This window comes from Typopeltis vanoorti, chromosome 10, assembly GCF_054136105.1.
Source record: "Typopeltis vanoorti isolate ZY-2024b chromosome 10, IOZ_Tvanoo_1.0, whole genome shotgun sequence".
NCBI lineage: Eukaryota > Metazoa > Arthropoda > Arachnida > Uropygi > Thelyphonidae > Typopeltis > Typopeltis vanoorti.
The window spans coordinates 16,635,089-16,661,447 of record NC_143558.1 but is presented as its reverse complement, the minus strand read 5'-3'; the positions used below and the strand labels follow the sequence as shown (position 1 = coordinate 16,661,447).

Here is a 26,359-nt window from a genome sequence, read left to right as displayed (position 1 = left end):
GATTCACTTGAAAAAGGTTCCTCACATCTGTCATTTCTAGCTAAAAGGTTCTTTTTAAACAAGCTAGTATTTCTGCACCTCTTTGAAAAAGGGTTGAATATTAAGTGTATTATATTTTCAAGTATTTAAACTATCAAAATTTATGTTGTTTATAAAGTTATGTTGTTTGTTGTTGATATTGTAGATATGACCAGTACACTTTTCGGTGTAATACTCCAATTTCATGTATTTAATTATGAAAAATGTATATTATTCATCAGTTATAACATTTAATAAAATGCAATTTGATATATCACTTACATCATCATCATCACTGCCTGATGGAGGAGATGGCTTTGCATCATCTTTCTTGCTGGGACCTAGATAAGAGGATTATAAGCAATATGTTCTACAGTTACAAATAATGTTTTACAATAAACCTTTATGTAAGGCTTAAAATTAAAAAGAAAAGTTCATATTTTAATGTCATTTATAAAATTATCTAATGATATACACTAAAAATGCATTTCCAAGTAATTTTTTCAATTATAAGTTTTTGACCATTATTCATAACATGGCTTCATTAATTATATTTCTAATTAAGCTAAATGGATTCAGTTAAAAGTTTTTTGTTTTTTTTGAAAATGCCAATGTATTTTGGAGACTTTCTACTAAGAAAAATTAAGTCTTAATATCAAAATATGCCTAAGCTAAATTAATAATACATAGATAAGGAATCATTAATGCCATTAATCTTTTTGACTAATCTATTAATCAATGATAATTAACTTTTATTTATTCAGTTTACTAAATTTTTCACCTTAATTAACAAGAAAAATACTTAATATGTAAAAATGTTCAGGAAATTAGTGCAATCAATTCTCAGTTATTGATGGGCATATTTATTGTTCTTGCTTAATTGGAGATGAGAAAGAAAAGGGTCCCATAATTAAAGCACTTCAGCAAGGTATTTTTTGCTTTTTTTGTTTGTTTTTCCATTAATTCAATTCAAAGAAATATGAAATCACCAAGCAACAAATGTTAAGTAATAAATAAAACTGTAATTGATACATTACTGTGCATGTCACTGACAATTTTTTATGGTAATAAAAAAAATGCTTAATTTACATATGTTTCATATTATTCATCAAATCTTTCCTAATATACTTAAATGAACTAAGAGCTAACTGTAAAGACTAAAAAGTGGTAAAGTAACTTGGGGAAAAAATATATATATAAAACTACATTTAAACAAACATTTAAATTTTAGCAAGAACAACAATATGAATTTATTCAGCCTGTAAGTAGTATACTATTTCCTAACTATGTTTTAAAGGAACATGTGTAATACATACTATTTTTAATAATGACTGACATGTAACATGTGCTTACGTGCTTGCATCTCAACAACAGCTAAGTGAACAGGAGAATACACTATTAGAATTCAAAGAGAAACACTGGTTAGCTTTCGTAATTCAAAAGTCCAGACTTTACTTTATCCCCTTGGATGAATACTTTATTTAAAAATTACAGCAGTTGTGGAAAAAGGTATCAGAATTATGTATAGATGAAGCAAATAAATTAAGGTTCGAAGTTGCCCACATTCTATACAAGGTAAACCTTCCTCCTCTGAATATAACCTTCTCAGACCTGCAGGCTTCTCATTGCTCTTTTCATGCCACAACACTAATAGTTACTAGTGCTGATAAATGTAATGCCACTGTTCTGATGGATACGACAAAGTATATTTGTAAACTTAATATTTTAATCAGTGAGATAAATTTATAGCATAATTAGCAATGATCCAACTCTGTCAAATAAATTAAATAAATTACTGAATCATACACTCATGAAATCAATTACTGAAAAATTGTGGATTCATCATACTCATCCTGCATGTATCTATGGTCTTTCCAAGATTCATAAAGTTAATCATATTAAATATCTTTCTAGTCTTCTTCAAAACCACACCAGTTCTTATATTAAAAAAAGCACCGACTTCGATGAGAAAATTAGATCTGTGTTTGCTGGAGAATGAAGTGATGGTTTCCAAATTCCCCAACGTACTACTTCAAAAAAACTTTCTTACAAGTTAATTTTCCTAGGGTACTGTTAATTTGTTTAAATTTGCCATCAATGCATACTATTTTATGTAGCAGATTATTTATTTATTTAGTGTATGGCAATCTACATGCAGTTATAAAGGTACATAAGTCAAAATAAATATATAAAAAGTGACAAACAATTAGAATAAAACAAAGACACATACTTTCAACAAACAAAACACTTATAGGTTAAGATCAAGTTGTCTGATCCAGTCTATAATAGGCGGTGTCACCTCCAGGAAGTTGTTTCTTTGACCTGCGTATGCACGAAGACTGCACTCAGTAGAGATGTGGTGGATTGATTGATTCGGGTGCCCACAGTCGCATTACGGTGAGGGAATTTTTCCCTACGTGTACAGAAAGCTTGCACATCTTCCATGTCCAGTGCAAATCCCGTTCAGCATTGTTTATGTAGCAGAATAATTTACACAAGCACACTGAGAGAACAGCCATGGCATCAGCTCTGGCTGATTATTTTATATTTTCCTTCAACCTCATATCTGGCTTCACTTCGTAGATGATTTTCACAGTATGGTCCCACTCAGAGATGAAAAAGAATTAGATAGAAAAAAAATCTTACCACAAAAAGCTCAACCCAAAATTCTCACAGATACCAAAAAAGAGATCTGTTGTCTTCAAAAAAAAAAAAAAAGTTCTCTCATAATTTCCATCTACAGCAAACTCCAATCCAGTAACTTCAGATGAAATTGATGCAGCCCTCTAACTAAAACAGGCAAAGCTGCTGGCAATGATGGCATCCTTCCAGATTTTCTTACTTATCTTGCCCTAAGAGCACAAAACTTGCTACCTAATTTCTTCTCTTCAATGATAGATGAATGACTCCCAAACCTTTGGCACAGATCAAAGATAATATGGACTTACCAAAACCCAACAAAACTGATGACCCTAGCAACTGCACTACTTACATACTTTTTGAAAGGATTATCCTCTCTATCATCTCACTGGGTAAGATGGTTTCTAAAAATAGAAACCATCTTACCCAGTGAATGGGCTGGGTTTAAATCTGATAGAAGCTGCTGTGATCAGGCCCTGGCCCTCAACAACACACACAGAAGCTGGGTTTAAAAACAGCCAAAATAATCAACTACCAAAAAAATTTTACTTCTAGAACAAATGCTCTCCAATAGGAAAATACACGTTAATTTACAAAAAAAACAGAATATTAATCTACAGGATGGACTGATGCAAGGATGCAGTTCTATTCAACCTGTACACAAGCAACATCCCTTCAACAGCCAGTTGAAAGTTTATCTACACTGATGATATAACAATTGCTACCCAAGACAATAATTTGAAGAAACACTAAGCAAAGATCTAAGCTGAATGCAAAACTGCTTTGGAAGCTAGGACTATCCCCTAACCTTAGGAAGACTGCTGTATCAGCTTTCCAACTAAATAACTATGAGGCTCATAGAAAATTAAAAATAAATTTCTGCAAGAGGACTCTAATCTATGAACGTAACCAAGTGTTCCACCAAGATAGTAACCCATAACTATCTTGGTGGAACACTTGAATGCAGCCTCACATACCAATGACATCTGGAGAAAAAAAAAACTAAGTTCACAGGCACAACTTAGGGTTGCAATTCTTTGACTCTTAGAACTGCAGCCCTAGCTCTGGTCTTCCTAGTGGCAATTACTGTTCTTCTGTTTGGAGCCAAAGTCAACCACACAACTCTTGTGGTCACTTAATATAACAATAAGAAACATCTTTTGTATATCATTCCTCCATGCTTCAGAAGAAAAGAAGCTGGCATCAAAGAAATAAATAACATCAGAAATAACATGAACCTTCCTTTCATCAAGATATCTTCCACCTTCGGCTAACTGCCTTACTTCTAGATCTCCAATCTGGTTTGTGGAAATACCAGGTGATGGTCCCCAGAACTGGTGAAGACGACTCTGGATAAACTACAAACAAGTACCTGATCACAGATCCAAATGTCAGACCTCCAGGATTCAATCTACCTCAACACTCTGGAGCCAGCCAAACAGATTTGGGACCAGACAAGGCCACTCTGCCCACTTACATCTGTGGAGAATTTCAAAATCATTCTGATGACTGCTCCACACATTCTTTCCCTAGAGGCCTCAGGAACTTGCATGTACTCCCAAATAGTGCCATCGATTGGTTAACTGAAATGTTAATTTGTATATGACCTTTGATCATTAATTTCTTGGATTCTTACTGATATGATAAATAAATGTTATGTTTACAGAAAACCTTCCTTCATCGGCAGATATCTATCCATCTTCACACTATCGTCCATCAGAGAAGATAAATATCAAAACTCTTATAGACAGAGGCTCAGCAATCTGTTTTTCTAATGCCTTTGTTGGAAGAAGAATTAAATAAAATAAAAATTACCTTAACTACTAATGGATATAACTAAGTCGCCATCCAGAAGATTATCAATAGATATCATTCCTCAATTAGATTAATCTGATGTAAAAGAAGTTTCTATATCCTATCTTATAGGAATGCTAGAACAAACAGTGCAAGTTCTTTGCAAGTATAATCTATACTGCACCTTCAAACCAGCCCAGAAACTACAAGATAATAAAGATAAATTACCACTCCCCCCCCCCCTTGCTTGGTTCTATCAAGTGCACTGTTCATGTCGACTTCATTATTTTTAGACAGACACGGATCACTATGCGGAGATCAGAAGATGAGAACATAAGGACTATATCAAATTCATAGAATTGGAAAGCTTGGCCTTGCTTACCATGGCACTAACACTGGATACAGTGTTATTCTCTGAAAATCAAACCATTATTCTTCACTACAGCTGATTTAAATTGGATTGTCAGTTTCTTGAAACTTCAGGCTTTACAGCATTGCTTGAATTCTTAACTGCTTGCTGTCTCAAAGTTTTGGGAAGTAATTATAAATTAAATATTCATTATTACAAAAAAATTATAAACAAATTATGTAATTATGAGATATTTTCCTTTTGGATTTATTAGTAGACCATAGTTATACATAAATATACAGTTGTCGACAAGTTTTGCCAGCTAATTCTGTCTGGCTTCTTCAGGACAAGAAAATAGGTACACTAACATTTACTGGTAAAAAAAGAAGAATGAAGTAATAACAGTTAAATTAATAAAAATTGAAATTGACACAGAACATCAAGAAAATAGAATCTTAGTCATTGTTTGTTGATCGTGTTTTATAGTTTTTCGCAAAATTAAATTCTGCTAAGCTTAGTGAATTTATTAAGCTTTTCCAAATGACTTTCAGTATCATGCCTTGATTTCTGTTTAGATTATTATCTCCTGTCTGGAGTCCCACTGCAGCTTCTTTAAAGTTTCTACATCTGAAATCTTCTTCGATGTAAGGCATGAAGCTGTTATCCCAATCGATAGAGTGGTTCGAAATCGAGAAATGATGAGCTAATCCTGAGGTATCTGTTCTGTTGTTGTTGACATCCCCTATGCCTTCTTTTTTTTCATATTTCTAGGCTTCTTGATGTTTGGCCTATATAATTCAGTCCACAGGAACATGGGATGTTATATACCCCTGCGTACTTGTAGAAGGCAATACTGTCCTTAGGAGATCTTAACATGTGTCGTGTAGTTTGAACAGGTTTGAAGGCAACCCTGATGTTGAAAGACCTCATGAGTTTTGCTATTTTTGTTGAAACTGAGCCGGCATAAGGTATGACAATGCACGATGTATACTGTGCGACTGGAGGTTGTTGCCATGGGTTGTTTCTATGGAGAATCTTTTGGATTACATTTTTTGGGTAACCATTGCTAACTAGAGTTTGAGATATGCGAGAGCTCATCAAGGAGATCTTTTTCTTCTGTGATAATATTTGTTGCTCTATTTTTAAGCATATGTATAATCTACGTTTTTGTGCATGATGGTGAAAAGATTTGAAGTGGAGATAACATCTAGTATCTGTAGGTTTGCAGTAGATTGTGAGCTTGATTTGTCCATTCCTTGTTTTTTTTATTACTGTGTCTAGAAAAGGTAATTGATTGTTATTTTCCATTTTCCAGCTCTAATGTGAACTTGATTTTTTTGTGGAAAGAATTTATTTTTTTTTAAGGAACTGACCTGATGCAAGGCATTTTCTGTGTCTTTCCAAATAATGAAGACATCATCTACGTATCTCCACCAGACTATTCGCTTCGGATTTATTTTGGAGAGGATGTCAGCTTCTAGTTTTTCCATGAACAGATCTGCGCAAGGAGGTGACAAGGGACTGCGCATGGCTAAGCCATCAAGTTATTTATACCATTATATTATTTACTTTCAAATAGTTTGATTTGAGACAATGGCAGAGAAGCTGAGCAATGTCATGTGGATAGAGATTTTCTATGATCTTGATAACTTCTTCAACTGATACATTTGTGAATAATGGTACTACATCTATGCTTCCAAGTATGTCTGTATTTGAGATGTTAATACCTTTTAGTTTTTCAATGAAATGCTTAGAATTCTTTATAAAAGTGTCTGATTTCTTTATATTATCTTTCAAAAGACTGGCTAGGCATTTGGCTAGTAGATATGTTGGAGAATTTCTACCATTGACAATCAGGCGGAGCCAGTGGTGTTGGTAAATTTTTAACAATCGGCTCGCTTTATGAAAAATTTGATTCTTCACAAAGTTCTATTGTATCTTCAGATGTCTTTGTTTCTGCTTCTTCAAATTTTGTCCTTTTAATGTTTAAGAAGTTTCATTCTATTTCATTTTTTCAACTAATGGCTATCCACTTTTTCGACTGCAAAACTCTAACCCTGATTAAAATTATTTTAATTATTAAAAAAAAGAAGAAAAAACCGAAATAAAAACATATATTAAAGAAAATTTTCCTATATTACCTACAACTTACCTATTATCAAATGAACTCCTGAACAAAAAAAAAAAAAATGTAACACTAATATTACCACTCGTAGTCGATCAAATGACCAGAGACTATAGCCGTCGTGACGAATTTTTGTATTTATCAATAGTGCATTTCCAAGAACTTAATGTTGCAAGTTCTTGGAAATTCACCGAAAAATATGGCATTACTGTTTATTCAAATACCCAATTCGGGAGTTTTGATAACGTGTTTGTGTTTTAATAAATACAGACATTGTTTAGTAAATAAAATCGTTTCCAAATTCTCGTTCTCCTTTATGCATTTATTTTTTATAATTATAATAATAATATATGTAAGTGTTTATTATACAATTTCAAAATATTTACGAGAAAAAGTATATACCACCATTCATCATCTATCCTTTCATAAAGAATTTTAATAACCGGCTCGCCCGACTTAAAAACATTAACAACCGGCTCGCTAAATTTGAAAAATTTTAACAACTGACTCGCACGAGCCGGTCCCAACACACCACTTGGCGGAGCGGAACTCCAACTTTGTGAACTTTTGGTGCGCCATAGAAAATTCTATGGTGCACATATAAGCGTGGTGGTAATGGGTGTAGAGATTTTAGATTTCGCTGTAATTCTGAAGGCCACCTAGTTATATTACATATTAGGAGAGTAGTCTCTTTTCGGTTTTTCATGGTTAGATCTGCATCTAATATGTGATAGGTAGACATGTCAGAAACTAAATCACAGATCTTCGTTATGTAATCTTTAGTATTCATAATAACTGTTGAGTTGCCTTTATCTGCTTTTAGGATCATAATATCTTTGTTCTTTCTTAGGTTTAAGAGGGCTCTTCTTTCAGAGGAGGTAATATTGCATTTCGGTGGTTTTGAGGTAGAAAGGATGATGGTGCTTTTTAATCTTATATCATTTGCTACTGTTTCTGAGAATGAAGAAAGTCCTTTTTCAATGTTGCTTATGAAATCTATTTTTTTGGGATGTGATTTGGAGCTATGGCGAAGTTGAAACCTTTTTTTAATATGTCCGATTCCTGTTTAGAAAGAGTGTGGTCCGAAAGGTTGAAAATAACTTTATTATCCGGGCGTGTCAAAGGACCAAATATAAAAAGTTACAATGAATAATCTAGATGGCTATACAAAGCACAAGGTATGTTCTTTTGAAAAACTAAAATGCAAAAAAGTGAGATTATTAAACCATCTAACCATCCTAAAAAGATGCAGACAGTTCAATATCATTCCTAATTATTAAAGAGCAGATAAAATCAATAAGAGTGAAATGGATTTACTTTAAAACTTCTTTAGCCTTACTTCGTGAGAGAATCCAGCAAGTCAGATATGTACTTAGTAAAATAGACCTCAAATGCTTAGATCTCTTAGATCTTTTCAATGACATCTCTAACAACATAGATAATAACATTTGGAACATACTTGACTGCATGGTGCAAAATAGTTACAACAAAGTTTTTCGATCCAGTAAAGAATCGCAAATTAAAAAATTTGATAGACTTTATCAAAGGAAATGCAACTTAGACCATGTCTCCCGGATGATAAAGTTATTTTTAACCTTTCGGACCACACTCTTTCTAAACAGGAATCGAACATATTAAAAAAAGGTTTCAACTTCGCCATAGCTCCAAATCACATCCCAAAAATAGATTTCATAAGCAACATTGAAAAAGGACTTTCTTCATTCTCAGAAACAGTAGCAAATTATATCATCGTCATAACACTAATTACGGATATACACCATATTGGTCTGTTCCAGTCTCATTATCCACCCAATATCCTTTTATGAGGTCCACCCTGCCTTCTCTTTCCAATTGGCCTATATTTTAGTATTTGTTTAGGATATCAGATGTTGGCCATTCTGTTTACATGTTCAATCCATTTTTGTTTATAATTGTTTAGTTTTTCTTCTATTGATTTTGTTTTCAGTTCTTTTAAAATGTCTTCATTCCTTTTTTGATCTAATAATGTGTATTTTGCAGTTTTTCTCATAAAGCTCATTTCACTTGTTTTTATTCTTTATCTTGTTTGTTTATTGCCCAAATTTCACTGCCATATAATAATGTGGGCACTGCTAAAGAATTGTATTAAAAAGCACCATCATCCTTTCTAGCTCAAAACCGCCGAAATGTAATGTTACCTCCTCTGAAAGAAGAGTCCTCTCAAACCTAAGAAAGAACAAAGATATCATCATCCTAAAAGCAAACAAAGGCAACTCAACAGTTATTATGAATAATAAAGATTACATAACGAAGATCTGTGATGTAGTTTCTGACACGTCTACCTATCACATATTAGATATAGATCCAACCATGAAAAACCAAAAAGAGTCTAATCTCGTAATATAACTAGGTGGCCTTCAGAATTACAGCGAAATCTAAAATCTCTACACCCATTACCACCATGCTTATATGGTGCACCAAAAGTTCACAAAATTGGAGTTCCGCTCCGCCCGATCGTCGCCAGTAGAAATTCTCCAACATATCTACTGCCAAATACTTAGTATTTGGCTAGTAGATATGTTGGAGGTCTTTTGAAAGAAAATATAAAGAAATCAGGCTCTTTTATAAAGAATTCTAAGCATTTCATCGAAAAACTAAAAGGAATACTTAGTATTTGGCTAGTAGATATGTTGGAGGTCTTTTGAAAGATAATATAAAGAAATCTGGCTCTTTTATAAAGAATTCTAAGCATTTCATCGAAAAACTAAAAGGTATTAACATCTCAAATACAGACATACTTGCAAGCCTAGACGTAGTGTCATTATTCACAAATGTACCAGTTGAAGAAGTTATCAAGATCATAGAAAATCTCTATCCACATCACATTGCTCAGCTTTTCCACCATTACCTCAAATCAAACTATTTTAAAGTAAATAATGTAATGTATGAACAACTTGATGGGCAGTCCCTTGTCACCTCCTTACACAGATCTGTTTATGGAAATACTAGAAGCTGACATCCTCTCCAAAATAAATCCGAAGCCATTAGTCTGGTGGAGATAAGTAGACGATATCTTCATTATTTGGAAAGACTCGGAAAATGCCTTACATCAGTTCCTTAAAAAAATGAATTCTTTCCACCAAAAAATCAAGTTCACGTTAGAGCTGGAAAATAACAATCAATTACCATTTCTAGACACACTAATAAAAAAAACAAGAGAATGGACAAATCAAGCTCACAATCTACTGCAAACCTACAGACACAGGACATTATCTCCACTTCAAATCTTTTCACCATCATGCACAAAAACTTAGCATTATACATATGCTTAAAAATAGAGCAACAAATATTATCACAGAAGAAAAAGATCTCCTTGATGAACTCTCTCTCATATCTCAAACTCTAGTTAGTAATGGTTACCCAAAAAATATAATCCAAAAGATTCTCCATAGAAACAACCCACAGCAACAACCTCCGGTATACATCGTCACGCAGTATACATCGTCCATTGTCATACCTTATGCTGGCTCAGTTTCAACAAAAATAGCAAAACTCATGAGGTCTTTCAACATCAGGGTTGGCTTCAAACCTGTTCAAAACTACACAACACATTAAGATCTCCTAAGGACAGTATTGCCTTCTACAAGTACGCAGGTGTATATAACATCCAATGTTCCTGTGGACTGAATTATATAGGCCAAGCATCAAGAAGCCTAAAAATCTGAAAAAAATAACATATAGAAGATGTCAACAGAACAGATACCTCAGGATTAGCTCATCATTTCTCAATTTTGAACCACTCCATCGATTGGGAAAACAGCTCCATGCCTTACATTGAAGAAGATTTCAGATGTAGAAACTTTAAAGAAGCTGCAGTGGTACTCTGGACAGGAGATAATCTAAACAGAAATCAAAGTATGATACTGAAAGGCATGTTAAAAAGTTTAATAAATTCACTAAGCTTAGCAGAATTTAATGTTTTAAGGATACTTATGACATAAAGACTGAATAATATAATCACGTAAACACAAGAAAGATATTTAATTAACCAAATATTTCGGTCTGGAAATAGCAGCCCATCTTCAGTGGCACTACAAGAACAGTTTTAAAAAAAATACAAGGTGGAAAAAAAAATCTTGTATTTTAAAAAATATACAAGGTTTTAAATGATCTATTGTTAGTATTCCACCTTGTATTTTTTTTTTAAACTGTTCTTGTAGTGCCACTGAAGATTGTCTGCTATTTCCTGACCGAAATATTTGGTTAATTAAATATCTTTCTTGTGTTTACATGCTTATATTATTTAGCAGAATTTAATTTCATGGAAAACTACAAAACATGATCAACGAACAGTGACGAAGACTCCACGCTCCATGCTCCTGATGTTAATTAATTTAACTGTTGTTACTCCATTCTTCTTTTTTTACCAGTAAATGCTAGTGTACCTATTTTCTTGTCCTGAAGAAGCCAGACAGAATTAGCTGGTGAAACTTGTCGACAACTGTACATGGTTATTTACGAATAACTATAGTCTGCTAATAAATCCAAAAGGAAAATATCTCATACTTGGTGTCAAGGGACCAAATATAAAAAGTTACGAGTTATGCCACTGCTTCCCTTTGAACTCTAATAATGTATTCTCCTGTTTATTCAGATTTTACAACCTTCAGAAATGGGATTCACACAAAAAAAAAAAAAAAAAAACCATTTTGAATTACTAGGCCGATATAGCATTGCTACTTACAAACCAACAGACTGTGGGTCTTTGAGTCTTTAGGTAGAAGATGAATTTCACTGCATGGTGAGAACACCACCATGCTTACTGGAGGCTTAAAAAACTTTCATGTTTAGTCTTAGAGTAGAATTTCTAGATTATCTAACTCTTAGCACACTCCCACACTTAAGTATTGTGGCTGAACAAGGGGCTTAATAAAGATGACAAAGATCCTGCAGGTTGATTTAAACAGACTGGCAGCATGGGCAAAGGATAAATGGTATTAGTTAAACATAATGCAGCCAGTGGTCTGGCTACATTATGTTGATGTTTGCTATTTGGCTTCATGGCCTAAAAAAATGTATCCTTCATTGGATACATTTTTTTAGCATATCTCAACAGCCAGCATCCTAAAATAAATTTTCCCACAGAAAAAGTGCTGTCTTCCCTTTCTAGATACACTAGTGATTAGACTTCCTAATGCCTCATTATATCCGTTTCTATTTACAGAAAAGTACTAATATAAGCATTAACACCATTACCCATCCCAACAGCATGGCATTCTCAAAACATTCACTGAGCCAGGGTTATTTGTTCAAATGACAAATAATGGGCTGTAGCCAATGGCTACAGCCCATATAAAATAGATAAAATATTGCATGCACTCCCTGTCCTTCCAAAACACAGGATCACAGCAAAAACATTCTCATCCATGTTGCAGGCACATAAGAAAAAATAGCCCAAGTTCTCTGCAAATATGATTTCCATGCCACTTTAAAACCTCCCATTCAGCTAGCTACCTTCATCCACTTTCCTAAAGATCAACTTCATCCTCTTCCATATCATGGAGTGTATAAAGTTTTTTATGTCTGCAGTTTGGTCTAATTTGGAGAAACTGGTCAATCAGTTAACATCTGCCTTGAAAAACACAACAATTACATCCGTGGTCATCTTTATGGAAAGTCAGAACTAGTAGACATTGCTCTGGATACCCCTTCACATAGGATTAAATGGAGGAAGACACTGGTTTTATACAGACGTCACTATAGTTCTAAGAAACCGTTTTTATGAAGTACTCCCAAACCTCAACAAATATGGTTGCATTAATTTGTTAAATATTTGAAAGACAGTCATTCTGAGATCAGATGTTCTGACTTCGCCAAATTAATTTTACAGTTAACTGACCTACAATGTGGTCAACACCTAATCTGTCCTAACAAACCCTCTATGGGTGCCATGTTAGGACAGATTGAATTATTTCTAATGTTTTAGGTAGTGCTTGTCACAGTTATATTTTTGTGCTCTGAAGATGCTGGGTAGAAAATCAGCAAAGTATTAGTAAGTTCAAAAACTAACTTATTTCTCCCCCCCCCCCAATGCTCTTGTTTATACCATGAAGTACTATTATGGATAATCAACAACATTTTGAAAAGATTATAGGCTGAGTGATACATTGATGGAACTGGACTGCAGGAAACTGGTGAAGCTAGGAATTTAGGGGTAATGGTGGATAGAGAGAGTTAAAGTTCATAGGACATATTGCAAAAATTAAGAATGTAGCTTGGATTACGTGACTGTTGAACCCACTAACAAGCAGAAATAAAGAGATCATTATTCCTCTTTATAAGGCTTTGATACAGCCACATCTGGACTACTGCACACAGCTGATTACCTAGGTTTCTTGGGGAACACAAACCTTTGGTCTGTTTACTTCTGAAATCTCCATGCTATTCCTCTATGTGAACAGACAAAAGGTTTGAGTTACAAAATGAAGCTGAAAGACAGAAAAGGGGAGGGGGATGATAAATATAAGTCAAAGGGATTTTATAGGACTGATATAGAAGAAATTTTTCAGTGTATAAAAAGAAAGAGATCACCCTAGAAATTATATAGAGCATGGTCACAAGGACTATTTTTTTTTACTTAGGGCACAGTGAATGGGCAGAATTGATTGCCACTGAGTTATGAGTGTTGTCAAGTGAATGAATTGAGATATGAATAATGGTTAGTGTTGGCTTGCTACAAAGTCTTTAGCTCCATTGAGATGCCTGAGCAATAATGATAATAATAATGATAATGATCACATAGGCACTAGTACAATAACATTGATAGGGTGAGGTGCTAGGATGATTGTGAAGGGGAGGTTTAACTCTAAGAGGTTTCTTTTCAGAGTATGAACCGAATTCAACACACCAAGTAAAATACAAAAAAATATGTCACGCCTCGAAACATAACAGATATGTGCCTAAATCTATTTGTCATTACCTGTTATAATGATCTATGTGATAGGACTACAAGCCTTCATTTATATATATACACACACACGCATGCGATATATATATATATATATATATATATATACATACACATAAACACACACACACGATGAGTCTCTGACTCCATGGAGGTTGGATGTTAATAATAATGAAGCACACTACAATCATAAGGTAAGTTCAACCTGCAGATGTCAGAATACATACATACATACATCACTTCCATGTCAACCTGATAACAACCCCAAGTAGCTTATATGTCTCACTCAAACACCCCCCCCTTCCTCCTATTCACGAGGCTTTGCAATTTCCATTCTCTTAATCTGTCCTCATAATCCACATTCCAAAGACTGCTGACATCCTTTGTGAATCTTTTCTGGACCCTTTGCAACATATCCTTATCACCATGAAAACCCGGCGACCAGATCTGTGAATAATCCATATGAGGCCCTGATCAGGCCTTGACTCTGCATTACTCTGACCAATTTCACATCATCTGCAAACAGCTGATCCCAAAACTGATCCCTGTGGTATACCACTAGTGACCTTCCTCTTATGGGATACCGCACCCCCACATACAACAGTCTGATACCTATCTGACAGCCAGTCATTGATCCAACTCAGAAGTTGGATCAATGATTGGATGTTATTCGATCCCATCTGTTTCAATTTATTTAATAATTTGTCATGTGGGAGACTATCAAAAGCTTTTGCAAAATCCAAGTAGATCACTATATATGAATTTCTCCTGTCCAAGATATATGTCACCTTGTTAGAGTACATAAGTTAGTAAAACATTATCTCCTTAACAAACCCATGCTAATAACCACAAAGAATACTGCTGTTTTCAACCCAATTCTGTATCCTACTTCTCACCAATCTCTCTAGCACCTTCACCACAACTCCAGATATACAGATTGGCCTATAATTTGAAGCCTTATCACCACCTTTATGCAGGGGAACAATTTTTACCTTCTTTCCATTCTCTTGGAACCTGTGCTGTTGTAAGACTCTTATTAAACAAGCATGCCAATGCTACTGCCAATTTCCTGGAACATTCCCTTAAGATGCGTGGTGATATGTCATCAAGTCCTATTGCATTATTGACTTCAAGGTTATTTATTTCCTCAAATACCTCCTGCTCACTCACAATTAAGCCATCCTCTTCTATGTCCTCTACACTTAAATTCCTCATGATTCCATCCTGATCAGGATTAAACATCTTATAAATTGATCACTGAATACCTCAACAATATCTTCGGCAGCAGTTACCGTTCTACCATTTTCATCCATTAACATCATCTTACCATGATCATTCTTCCTTCTACTGGCCACATATCTATGAGGGATTTTTCTTCACTGTTTTATTGCCAATTTTTGCTCATACTGCACTTTTGTTTTCCTTACTGAGTCACTCTCCTGCTTGTTCTTTATACTCCCCATGCAACTGATTACTATCAACATTATTCATCTTGTACTGTCTCTAAATACCTTCTTCCAGATTTCATGCTTAAGCTCGTCATTCATCCATTTTACACCTACCTTATTCAGCCTTTAGGCTTTTGGAATGCATTCACACATTGATAATACTGTTTCTTTGTCAGCTCCCAAGCAGCATTTATTTCCTTACTGCTCAACTCCTCATTCCATGCTATAGCTCCAAGCTGTCTCCTGAGCTTGTCATAATCACCAACCTTATAATTCCACAATATTCTTTCTCACAGAAATCTGCATATGGCTAGATACAATCCAGTTGATCACTCTCACCAAATGGAGGAAAATGTGAAACCCTCTCACAATTACATTCTCTGATGATACGATCATATCTAAAAAAACTCTCGATCTTCGCGTGCCCTTCTTTACATGCTGCCTGAGATAGTTATCACTCAAGAACAAGAAATTAATTTTCCTTATTCCCAAATGCTATTTTTTCTTCATCCCAATCTACCACCCTAATTAAAATTGTCCATGATAATTACCCTCTGTTCACTAATCCAAGTTGTTTATACATTTCTTCATCACCACCCTCCACATTCCCTAGCCTATAGTAACATCCAACTAAACATGTCTTCCTGTCAACTTCCACATTACACCACACTGTCTCATAACCAGTGCCTATTTCCCTCTTTCATGTCTACCTTATGTGGACGTAATTTCCTTGCTATCATCAGTAGCACTCCCCCCCCCCTCACTTCTTGCCCTTTCTATCTTGGCAAAAAATACTGTATCCTTCCATTTCTATTCCAATTATGATATGATCTTCATTCAACTATGTTTCACTTATTCTAGTGATTTTGGGACAAATAAACTCAATCACTGAAACCATTTCATCCCCCTTAGTTCTGATACTGCTAGAATTTATAAACAAACACAGCAATTCCTTTTTAGGTCTATAACCAGTCCTACCTAAGCTACTGGTTGGTTGCAATTTCCCCACCACACCTACCCTTGCTCAATCACCTTTATCACCACATATATCCTCAGTCTCAATTTCTCCACTACATCACAATATACTCCACCTCCATACACACATTCACTGCTACTTTCAACATCCACTCTCCCTACACCATGTCTTCCTGTTCACCTGCCCCCCCCCGTTTCCCTGTTCCTCTTGCATTCTTGTTCTCTCTTCTTCTCCTCTCACACTACTACCATCATTTCCACTGCCAAGCACTCCTATTTCTTCAATACCACTCTCCTGCTCTTTCACTTCATCTCTTACTTTTGATCTCTTGCATGCAGCACACAATGCAAGGCAATTTAAATACAACCCATCATGCCTGTATAATTCCACTTTTCTTTCAAACACGCCATACATCCACATAATTTTCTCCCTTCTCCTCACACAGCTCTCTTAGCATACCATTCATGATTCCAGCTCTCCATCTCAACTCATTATTTTCATACCTCGGCAACACACTGACAATCTTTCCCACTACACTATTTTCATTCACTCTTCTCAATAACCTTCTAATTCATGTTCAAACTGATTTGCATACTAAGTAATAAATGATTTTCACGACATGGTGTGACATCACCTTGCTTAAGAAATGCCTGAAATAACATAAAAATCTAATCTTGAGCAAGATTCTTTATCTAATTTTAGACCCACTACATTTGACCCATGATACTATTGTACTACAGATTTCCACACACTTATGTGGTGAGACTGACAAAAAATATGTGAACATAATTTAGATGAAAACAAAAATTTCTTGTAAACTATCAGATACGTTAACACAGTTATGTAAACTTATGCTAATTATACTACATGAAATGTCTACTGAAGTACATTTACTTCTGTCTTTTGCTAACATCTACTGAAAAGTTGTACCGTTGGATTTCCAAGACAGAAAAACTTGAATAACATTATAAAAGCACTAGTGTATGACAATGGTATAATAATCTTTAGTTGCCTGCATAGCCAAACAAATAATAGAAAATTATTTTAAGCTATGAAAGTTGTATTTTTCAAATGAAAGTTATAATGTAGATATTAAATGAACTTGAAGTAGATCATTATCTAAATGTATGATCATTATGAAAATAATCTTTAAAAGAGATGAAGCTTAAAATTTTTCATATATAATAAGGTTTGTACCTAACATAATTGCATCACCAGTCTCATGTTATTAAGTGCATTAAACAATGTAAACACCCAGGAGTAATGCTTTGTTCATGGGCCTATTTTTCCATATGCATAAGGAAGAACCACTCAGAGAGAGAGAGAGAGAGAGAGATTCAGATATCGAACATTTGAAATACCTATTAAAATTTGTCAAAAGAAGTTTAGTTTTTGATTCAAGCAAATGAATTAAACCAGAATTAGCACAATAACAATGATCTTCATTCTTATTTGTTATCCTTACCCATGAAAAGATAAGATCTTACAGTTGAAGTGAAATGAAACAGAAATAATATACAAACCACATGTAGTGATATGGTGAGTATAGGTGGATTAGATAAGCCAGGAACCAAGGCCAATATGACAAACTGAAATGAAGATAACAGTCTTGGGGCATAATCTGTCAAAATAAGCAATTAAGAAGTCAGTGATCTTCCTAATAATAGCCATCTTTCTATTCTTTTCCCCATCATGGTCTCTTTTGCTATTTCAGGCATCCAACATTTATACAGTATTTTAAAAAAATTTAGTGGCTATATTTCTAAAACCACCACAGAAATAACTTTTTAACACATTATTTTTGGGTGAAATCTTTATGAGCTGCTTCATTTGTGGAATACAGCAATAGTAAGTTGTACTCCATGAGTGAAGAAGAGGACACAATTAGGTGTAAAGTGGATGACAAACAATATCAAACAGGAACCACAGGTGAAAAAGAGGTTATGAAAGATATATAAGGAAAGGGATGGAGAGCAGATGCATGAAGAATATAAGACTGAGACCAGGAGAGAGTGACTAATATGGTAAGGAAAGTGAAACTGGAATATGAGAAGAGACTGGCACTAAGATCAAAAGATAATCCTAGGGAATTTTTTTAGCTATGTGGCCAGTAGGAGGAGAAATGATTGTGGAAGAATGACATTGTGAGATAAATATGGAAGTAACTGATGCAGAGGACATAGTGGAGTTGTTCAAATGAGGGCTTTATTGGAGTGTTTCATTCTGGAGAATGAATTTTAATACTAGAGGGATAGGGCAGGTTCAAGGTTTAGAGATGAAAGAGAAGAGTTTGTTCCAAATATTGAGTACCCTGGATGTCAGTAAAGCTGTGGGACTGGATGGTATTTCATCCTGTCCCACACAGGTTTTGAGAGAATGTGCTAAATAACTGACAGCTCTATTGACCTGGCTTTTCAATGAAAGTCTGGCTACGAGAAAGGTACCCAAGGAATGGAAGGAAGGTAAGATAGTGCCATTGCATAAGGGCAGTAGCAGACTGGATGTAGCTAACTATAGGCCACTTTGTGTTTCATCAATGGTAGTAAAGATCTTGGAGAAATTAGTGAGGGACCATATACAGCATTGGGCAGATGAAGGTAATGTTATCCGTGAGAGTCCTTAACATGGATTCTTGCTTTAGTAATATGATTGCCTTTTATAATGAAGTGACAAGAGCAGGTGATAAGGGAAAGGCATATACTGCCATTTTTTTTTATTTTGCAAAGGCATTTGAGAGGGTGCCACATGATAAGCTGATATTTAAGTAGCAGCACATGGGTTTAGATGTCAGGTTAGTCAACTGGATTCAGTATTGGCTGTCTGATAGGTATCAGAGAGTTGTGTATAGTGGGGCAGTATCAAGGAGGCAGAAGGTTACAAGTGGGGTCCCCCAAGGTTCAGTACTGGGACCTGTATTTTTAACCTTTATATCAATCACATTGTCAATGGATTGCAAGGGGATATTCAGTTGTTTGCAGATGAGGTGAAGTTGGGAAGGGTTATTAGTAATAGTGCAGATGCAGCAGCCCTGCAAGAGGATTTGAATAAACTAGACTGATGGGCAAATGAATGGAGGTGTCGGTTTAATGCAGTAAAATGTAAGGGCTTGAGGTTTGGGACACATTGATGGGAGGCTGCATACTTTATTGGAAGAGATATACTAGAGGAAGTAGGGGAGACAAGAGATCTGGGAGTGATGATTGATAGAAAACTGAAATTCAGAGAACATACTGCTAAGGTGGTGAAGGTTTTCCACGATGCTGACCTGCAGAGATAAAAGTTATCATTCCGTTGTATAAGACCCTGATCAGAACACACTTAGGACTATTGTTTTCAAATTTGGTCGCCAGTATTTGAAGGGGATAAATTAACTGTGGAAAGGGTAAAGAGGTGGATAACAAAGATGGTTTCAGGACTGTACAATGTTAGTTATGAGGATTGGCTGAGGGAATGTGGACTGCACAGTTTGGTAGACAGAAGGAGAGGTGATATGATTGACTTTTAAACTGTTGAGAGGTAGTTACAGGGTTGACACTGGGGAGTTCTTTCGCTTGGTGGAACAGCAGGAAGGTGCGATGAAAAGGGCCATCCCTCGAAGTTGCAAAAGAAAGCTGTGAGTAAGAGGGTGGGGAGTGGTTTCTTTGCATGGAGGGTGGTTGAACTGTGGAATGCATTGCCTGATAGAGTGGTAAGAGCAAGAATGGTCAATGAGTTCAAGGAGTGGTATGACAGACTGTGTTTCCTAGGAAGGACCTCCCACAATGAGTCTTTTGACTCCATTGGAGACCTGAATAATAATAAACTACCGTATGGTGAATAACACATTTGTCAATTGCTACTAAGCAAGTGACCACCATCACAGTACATCACAGCCAAACTAACTACTTCTTGATTATGATAATGAAACTTGCAACAAACTACTTCTTAGATTGTATTCTGTACAACCTGAATATATTATTTGTGGTATACTCAACTACAGGATGACATCTTAGACTACAAAGGCAAAATGGAATTGATCATTTGCATAGCCAACAAATACCCGTCTAAGTGGCACTCTTCTGTGCATACATGTTAGCATTTTCCACTTGTTCTCTTGATCTACATGGCTAACTTAATAACAAAACATAGCACAATAAACAAAACTGCATGCCTCAAATCTTAACAGTTAAAGTCATGAAACAGTGTATACTACCTAGTCCAGTGCATAAACATTTAATCTATCAGTAAATCATTTACAGCTCTCAGCACATACAAACCACATGTATAACATATATATAGTAGCACTCAATGTTCAAAATGTGCCCCTTTTGCTTTCCTGCATGCCCGAAGTCTGTGAAGTCACTTACTGATGGCAGCATGCACAACATCCAACAGAAATGCATGACGAGTATAAGACACAGGCTAGAAGAGTGACTAGTGTGGTAAGGAAGACAAAACTGGAATATGAGAGGAGATTAGCCCTAAGATCAAAAGAAAATCCTAAGGAATTTTTTTTTTAGATATGTGGCCAGTAGGAGGAGAAATGACTGTGGAAGAATGATATTGTGGGATAAAAATGGGAATAGAGTAACTGATGCAAAGGACATAGTAGAATTGTTCAATGAACACTTTATTGGAGTATTTCATCCTGGAGGAGTTGGTTTTAATGCTAGAGGGATAGGGCAGGTTCAAGGTTAGAGGTACAGGAGGAGAATGTGTTTCAAATACCGAGTACTCTGGATGTCGGTAAAGCTGTGGGACTGGATGGCATTTCACCACAAGTTTTGAGAGAATGTGCTAGGGAACTGACAGTGCCTTTGACCTGGCTTTTCAATGAAAGTCTGGCTGCTGGAAAGGTGCCCATGGAATAGAAGGAAGGTAAGATAGTGCCATTGCATAAGGGCAGCAGCAGACTGGAAGTGTCTAATTATAGACCAGTTTGTGTGTCATCAGTAGTTAGTAAGATCTTGGAGAAAGTAGTAAAGGACTGCATACAGCATTGGGCAGATGAGGGTAATGTTATCTGTGAGAGTCAACATGGATTTCTGAAGAGGCACTCTTGTTTTAGCAATATGCTAGTCTTTTATGATAAAGTTACAAGAGCATTAGATGAGGGAAAGGCATATACTGCCATTTTCTTAGACTTGGTGAAGGCATTTGACAGGGTGCCACATGATAAGCTGATATTTAAGTTGCGGCACAGGGGTCTGGATGTCAGATTGGTCAACTGGATTCAGGATTGGCTGTCCAACAGGTATCAGAGAGTTGTGTATGGTGGGGAAGTTTCAAGGAAGCAGAGGGTTCAAGTGGGGTCCCACAGGGCTCAGTACTGGGACCTATATTGTTTAACCTTTATATCAATGACATTGTCAGTGGATTGCAAGGGGATATTCAGTTGTTTGCAGATGATGTGAAGCTGGGAAGGATTATTAGTAATAGTGCAGATGCGGCAGCCCTGCAAGAGGATTTGAATAAGCAAGATAGATGGGCAAATGAATGGTGTTGTCGGTTTATTGCAGCAAAATGTAAGGCTTGAGGTTTGGGAAACATCAATGGGACACTGCATATTCTATGGGAGGAGTTATACTGGAGGAAGTAAGGGAGACAAGAGATCTGGGGTTGATGATTGATAGAAACCTGAAATTTAGGGGACATATTGCAAAGGTGATGAAGGTAACACAGAGGATTGCTGCAATAATGAGAAGGACACTGACCTGCAGAGATAAAACAGTTATAATTCCGTTGTATAAGACCCTGATCAGACCACACTTGGACTATTGTTCTCAGATTTGGTCCCCAGGATTTGAAAGGGATAGATTAACTGTGGAAAGGGTACAAAGGCGGATAACAAAGATGGTTTCAGGACTGTACAATGATAGTTATGAGGATCGGCTGAGGGAATATGGACTGCAGCGTTTGGTGGATAGAAGGAGAGGTGATATGATTGAGACTTTTAAACTGTTGAGAGGTGGTTACAGGGTTGACACTGGGGAGTTCTTCCGCTTGGTTGAACAGTGGGAAGGAGTGATGACAAGAGGCCATCCCTGGAAGTTACGAAAGGAAACTGTGAGCAAGAGGGTGAGGAGTGGTTTCTTTGCATGGAGGGTGATTGAACCATGGAATGCATTGCCTGATGGAGTGGTGAGAGCAAGAACAGTCAATGAGTTTAAGGAGTGGTATGATAGACTTTGTGTTTCTTAGGGGGGGGGCCTCCCCTCGATGAGTCTTGATAGACTGTGTTTCTTAGGAAGGACCTCCCACGATAAGTCTTTTGACTCCATACAGGCCTGAATAATAATAATAATAAAATGTTGGCACTGCTCACTCCAAATTCACCTTCAGTCTGGTGATGCTGGGGTTGTTTCTCGCAGGCTACTTTCTCTCAAGCTCTGACCACAATTTGAAGTCCAACAGATTCAGATCAGGACTTCCAGATAACCAATCAGAATGGTGATATGTGGTTGGGCACATTTGCCTCCAACCACTGTTATGTGGTCATTGCTTGTGTGCAGGGGCTGAGTCCTGCTGGAAGGTCCACTGCCTACCATGAAACAAGGTGTTGTTCAGGGACAATATCACAAGTAAGGTGTCGTGATATGCTTTGGCAAAAGTTTTGAACTCTTCTCACAAAAATGAAACAGATACCCTGATACAGCATCCCCCCCACCACCAAACCATCACTGATGCAGGGTGATGACCTCTCTGAATCCTGGGTGCTATAGCATGTGCAGTGCGACCATCTGGGGAAACCAGGTTCTTTTGGCAGTTAAACAACTCTTCAATGAGAAGATGAAAATCTTCTCATCTGTGAAGAGAATATATTTGTGTCTGTTGTTTGCATACTGCTGGAGAAGTGCCTTTGATTTTATTGCCCTCTGTCACATAAGTTGTGGTGTTAGGAAGTGTCCAGTAGAACGATGATAGGCTTTCACCCTCAGGTCATCTGTTAGTACATGACATCGTTCTCTGTGAAACGTTCATCTCTTGCAACATCACTTTATGTGTTCTCACAGGATTACAGTGGAGGCATGCCTTCACGGCCTTCAAAGCTGTTGCAGCCTAACGCAACATGATCAACCTGTTCTTTGGTAGTCAGATAAGTCCTGTATCATTATAATGATTAATAGTCTGATACACACACACATCCTAATGATCCCAAGTATTTTTAGCATGTTGAAAATAACTGGCACATGAATGTTTATCAGTATGAATGGATGACTTTTAAAATTAAGTAGGTAGTAACTCATCACACATTTATTAGGTAACTAATAATCAGTAGACTGAATATATTTATTATTATTATTACAGGCAAATCCAAGGAGTCCTTAGCATGATGTTTAGGGCCTCATTGAGAGAGGCCCTAAACATCACGCCAAGAGCTATCCAACATTCGTGCAGTATCTATCATACTTTGCTTTGAACTCGTTCACAGTCATGGCACCCACAACAGACTCTGGCAACCTATTCTACTCATTCGCTAATCTCCAAGCAAAAAACCTAGTTCTAACACCCTTGCTAACTACACTCTTATTCATGTGTTTCTCCTTTTTCAACCTGTTCTCATAGATAGGTTGAAATTCCATAGACCTGCAACTATCTTGGTCACTGGCATCTGGATCCTCTCCACCACCACCTACTCATCATCATCACCAAGAAACCCTTGCACATAGATCTGTGCATAGTAGTTAAGATAGGGTCTTATCAAGGATCAATAAAAAGGAACAATAATCTGCTTGTGTCTGCTTATCAAAGTATTCATCAGTAACTAAGTAATCTGATGAACTGCTTGAGCCACTTTTGCTATGTGCCCCCCCCCCAAACTTTAACTCCCTATCCACTAACACTTCTAAGTCTCTGTCTACATTCATTTCCCAGAGTACAGTTCCACCAATGTGATATAAAGCTGGTAATCTGTTCAACCCAAAATACATAACCTTACACTTTGCTACATTAAACTGACATCCATTCTCCTTTTCCCAGTCTGCCAGTCTATCCAAATCATCCTGCAAAATTTTGACATCATCTTTATTAACTATTGCTCTATCCAACTTTGCATCATTTGCAAATAACTGAACAGTTCCTTTCAGATCCTTTCCTATATCATTAATGAATAAATTAAACAGCAGCAGTCCAAGAATAGAACCCTGCGGCACACCACTACTCACAGACCTTCTTTTGGACTCTACTCCTGAATAAACTACTCCAATCTACATCAACCACCCTCCTATCCATCTCACCAACTCTATATCCGTCTCCATGTGCTGCAGTTTACTGATTATTATTCCATGTGGTATCCTGTCAAATGCCTTTGCAAAGTCTAGCAGTATCACTGTAAACCTTTATCCAACTCGGCTGTCACTGTATTATAAAACGTGAGCAAGTTACTGAGGCATGACCTACCCTTCACAAAAACATGCTGTCCCCTCCCAAACAGTATCCCATTTCCATCTATCCATTCCTGTATTTTGCTGTTGACCAATTTCTCCAGTACTTTGATAACAATTCCTAATATGATGTTCGGTCAGTAATTTCCTACATCAGTCTTGGAGTCTCCTTTATGCAATGGAACTATTTTCCCCTCTTTCCACCCCTCAGGACTAACCCAGAGCTGAGACTTCGATTAAACAATACGGTCAAGAGTACTGACAATTCATTTGGTGCTGCATGTAAAACTCCAGCTGGTATACCACTCAATCCCACAGCTATATTCACATTAAAGTTCTGTAATATGCTATGCACCTCCATTTCATTTACCTCAGTTCTCGAATAAGCCTTTGGCTCTCATTCCTGCAAGATCACCAACTGAATAATATATTCTTGCAAAGTGTTCACACTTAAGTAATTCTACTATTTTGACTGATTCAGTTACCTCCCTACCACTGGCATTCCTTAAAATCATTCTGCCATATACATTCTTTCTTTTGCATGCAGTATATTGAAAGAATTGTTTGGGATTCTCTTTAGCATGTGTTGCTAACTTCCTTTCACTTTCATAATTTGCTTTTGTCGTTCTTACCACACTAGTTACTCTTCTGGCCTGAGCCTTGTACTGTTCATGTGCCCAGGTCAACTTTCCCCTTAAATTTACACAAGCTGCTTGAAAACTTTCAAAATAAAAGTGTCATAAGCAATCATGAAATAAATGCATAATAGAGGAAAAATAAAATGAAATACTGAATTAATATAAAAAATCATACGACATTAATAAAAATTACACCTTCAGATGACTGAATCATTACAAGCAACTTACCTTCGGCCATTACAAGCCTAATATGAATGTGAAATGCAATGCAACCAAAAGTGCAAGCTTCGCAGAATTTTAACTAAATGTGCAACTAAAATATAAATAGTAATGTTTACAAATGATGTTTCTTCATTTCTTTGCGATATAGCGGCGTAAAATCACGCCATTCATTTCGAAAAGTATCTCAGTCAGCTGAGAACCCACAAGCGACACCTGGCTGCTGAAGAATTCTTCGTTTTGTAAGCATACGTTTTTCCTCTCTCATAGCAAAACTACCCATTCCATAGTGAAGGTAGCTTAGGCCATATATTATAAATAGATAATAATTAGTAAGATATGGACAGCCGATTTAGCATTTCGCGATAATATTGCATTTGTTTTTAAAAGTCTCAGTTTTCTGATGCCAATTTGAAAGCATCGTTAATAATTGTTGAATTCCAGAACTAATCAGTCGTTCATTAATAATAATAAATTCCCAGCTTTATTTAGCATATACAACTTTTCTTAATGAAATGAATTGCATAAAAGAAAAGGTTTATTAAAAAAAACGCATCTAAATAACTTGAGGCACTATAAGATGCAATATTTGTGAGTGTTTTGCTCAATACCATACCAATGAAACCGCGATCCTGTTTCATTGGTATCGTAATGGCCAATGACAATTTTATTTTACAAAAAAAAAAAATAATAATAATAATAATAAATAAATAAAATAAAATAAAATAAGCTAATGCCTTTTTATTCTCGTATAGGGAGTGGGCGAGGCAGTTTAGCTCTATCTAACTTTATTTATTTATTTTATTATACTTTTATTTTACAGTTTAATAAAATAAATAAATA

At 36.1% G+C, this 26,359-nt stretch overlaps 1 protein-coding gene across 1 annotated transcript in view; it reads right to left on the bottom strand.

Annotated features, from left to right (window-relative positions):
• The window catches only part of Sirt2 (NAD-dependent protein deacylase sirtuin-2), a 164,325-nt gene extending 138,624 nt beyond the window's left edge, over window positions 1-25,701 (bottom strand). Inside the window, exons 1-2 of the mRNA XM_090399304.1 lie at window positions 25,526-25,701; window positions 301-359 (exon numbers count right to left, since the gene is read on the bottom strand). Of these exons, the coding sequence (XP_090255430.1) occupies window positions 301-359; window positions 25,526-25,535 (69 nt within the window). The 5' untranslated portion in view covers window positions 25,536-25,701. The remainder of the gene's footprint in view (window positions 1-300; window positions 360-25,525) is intronic.
• Window positions 25,702-26,359: the final 658 nt, after the last annotated feature.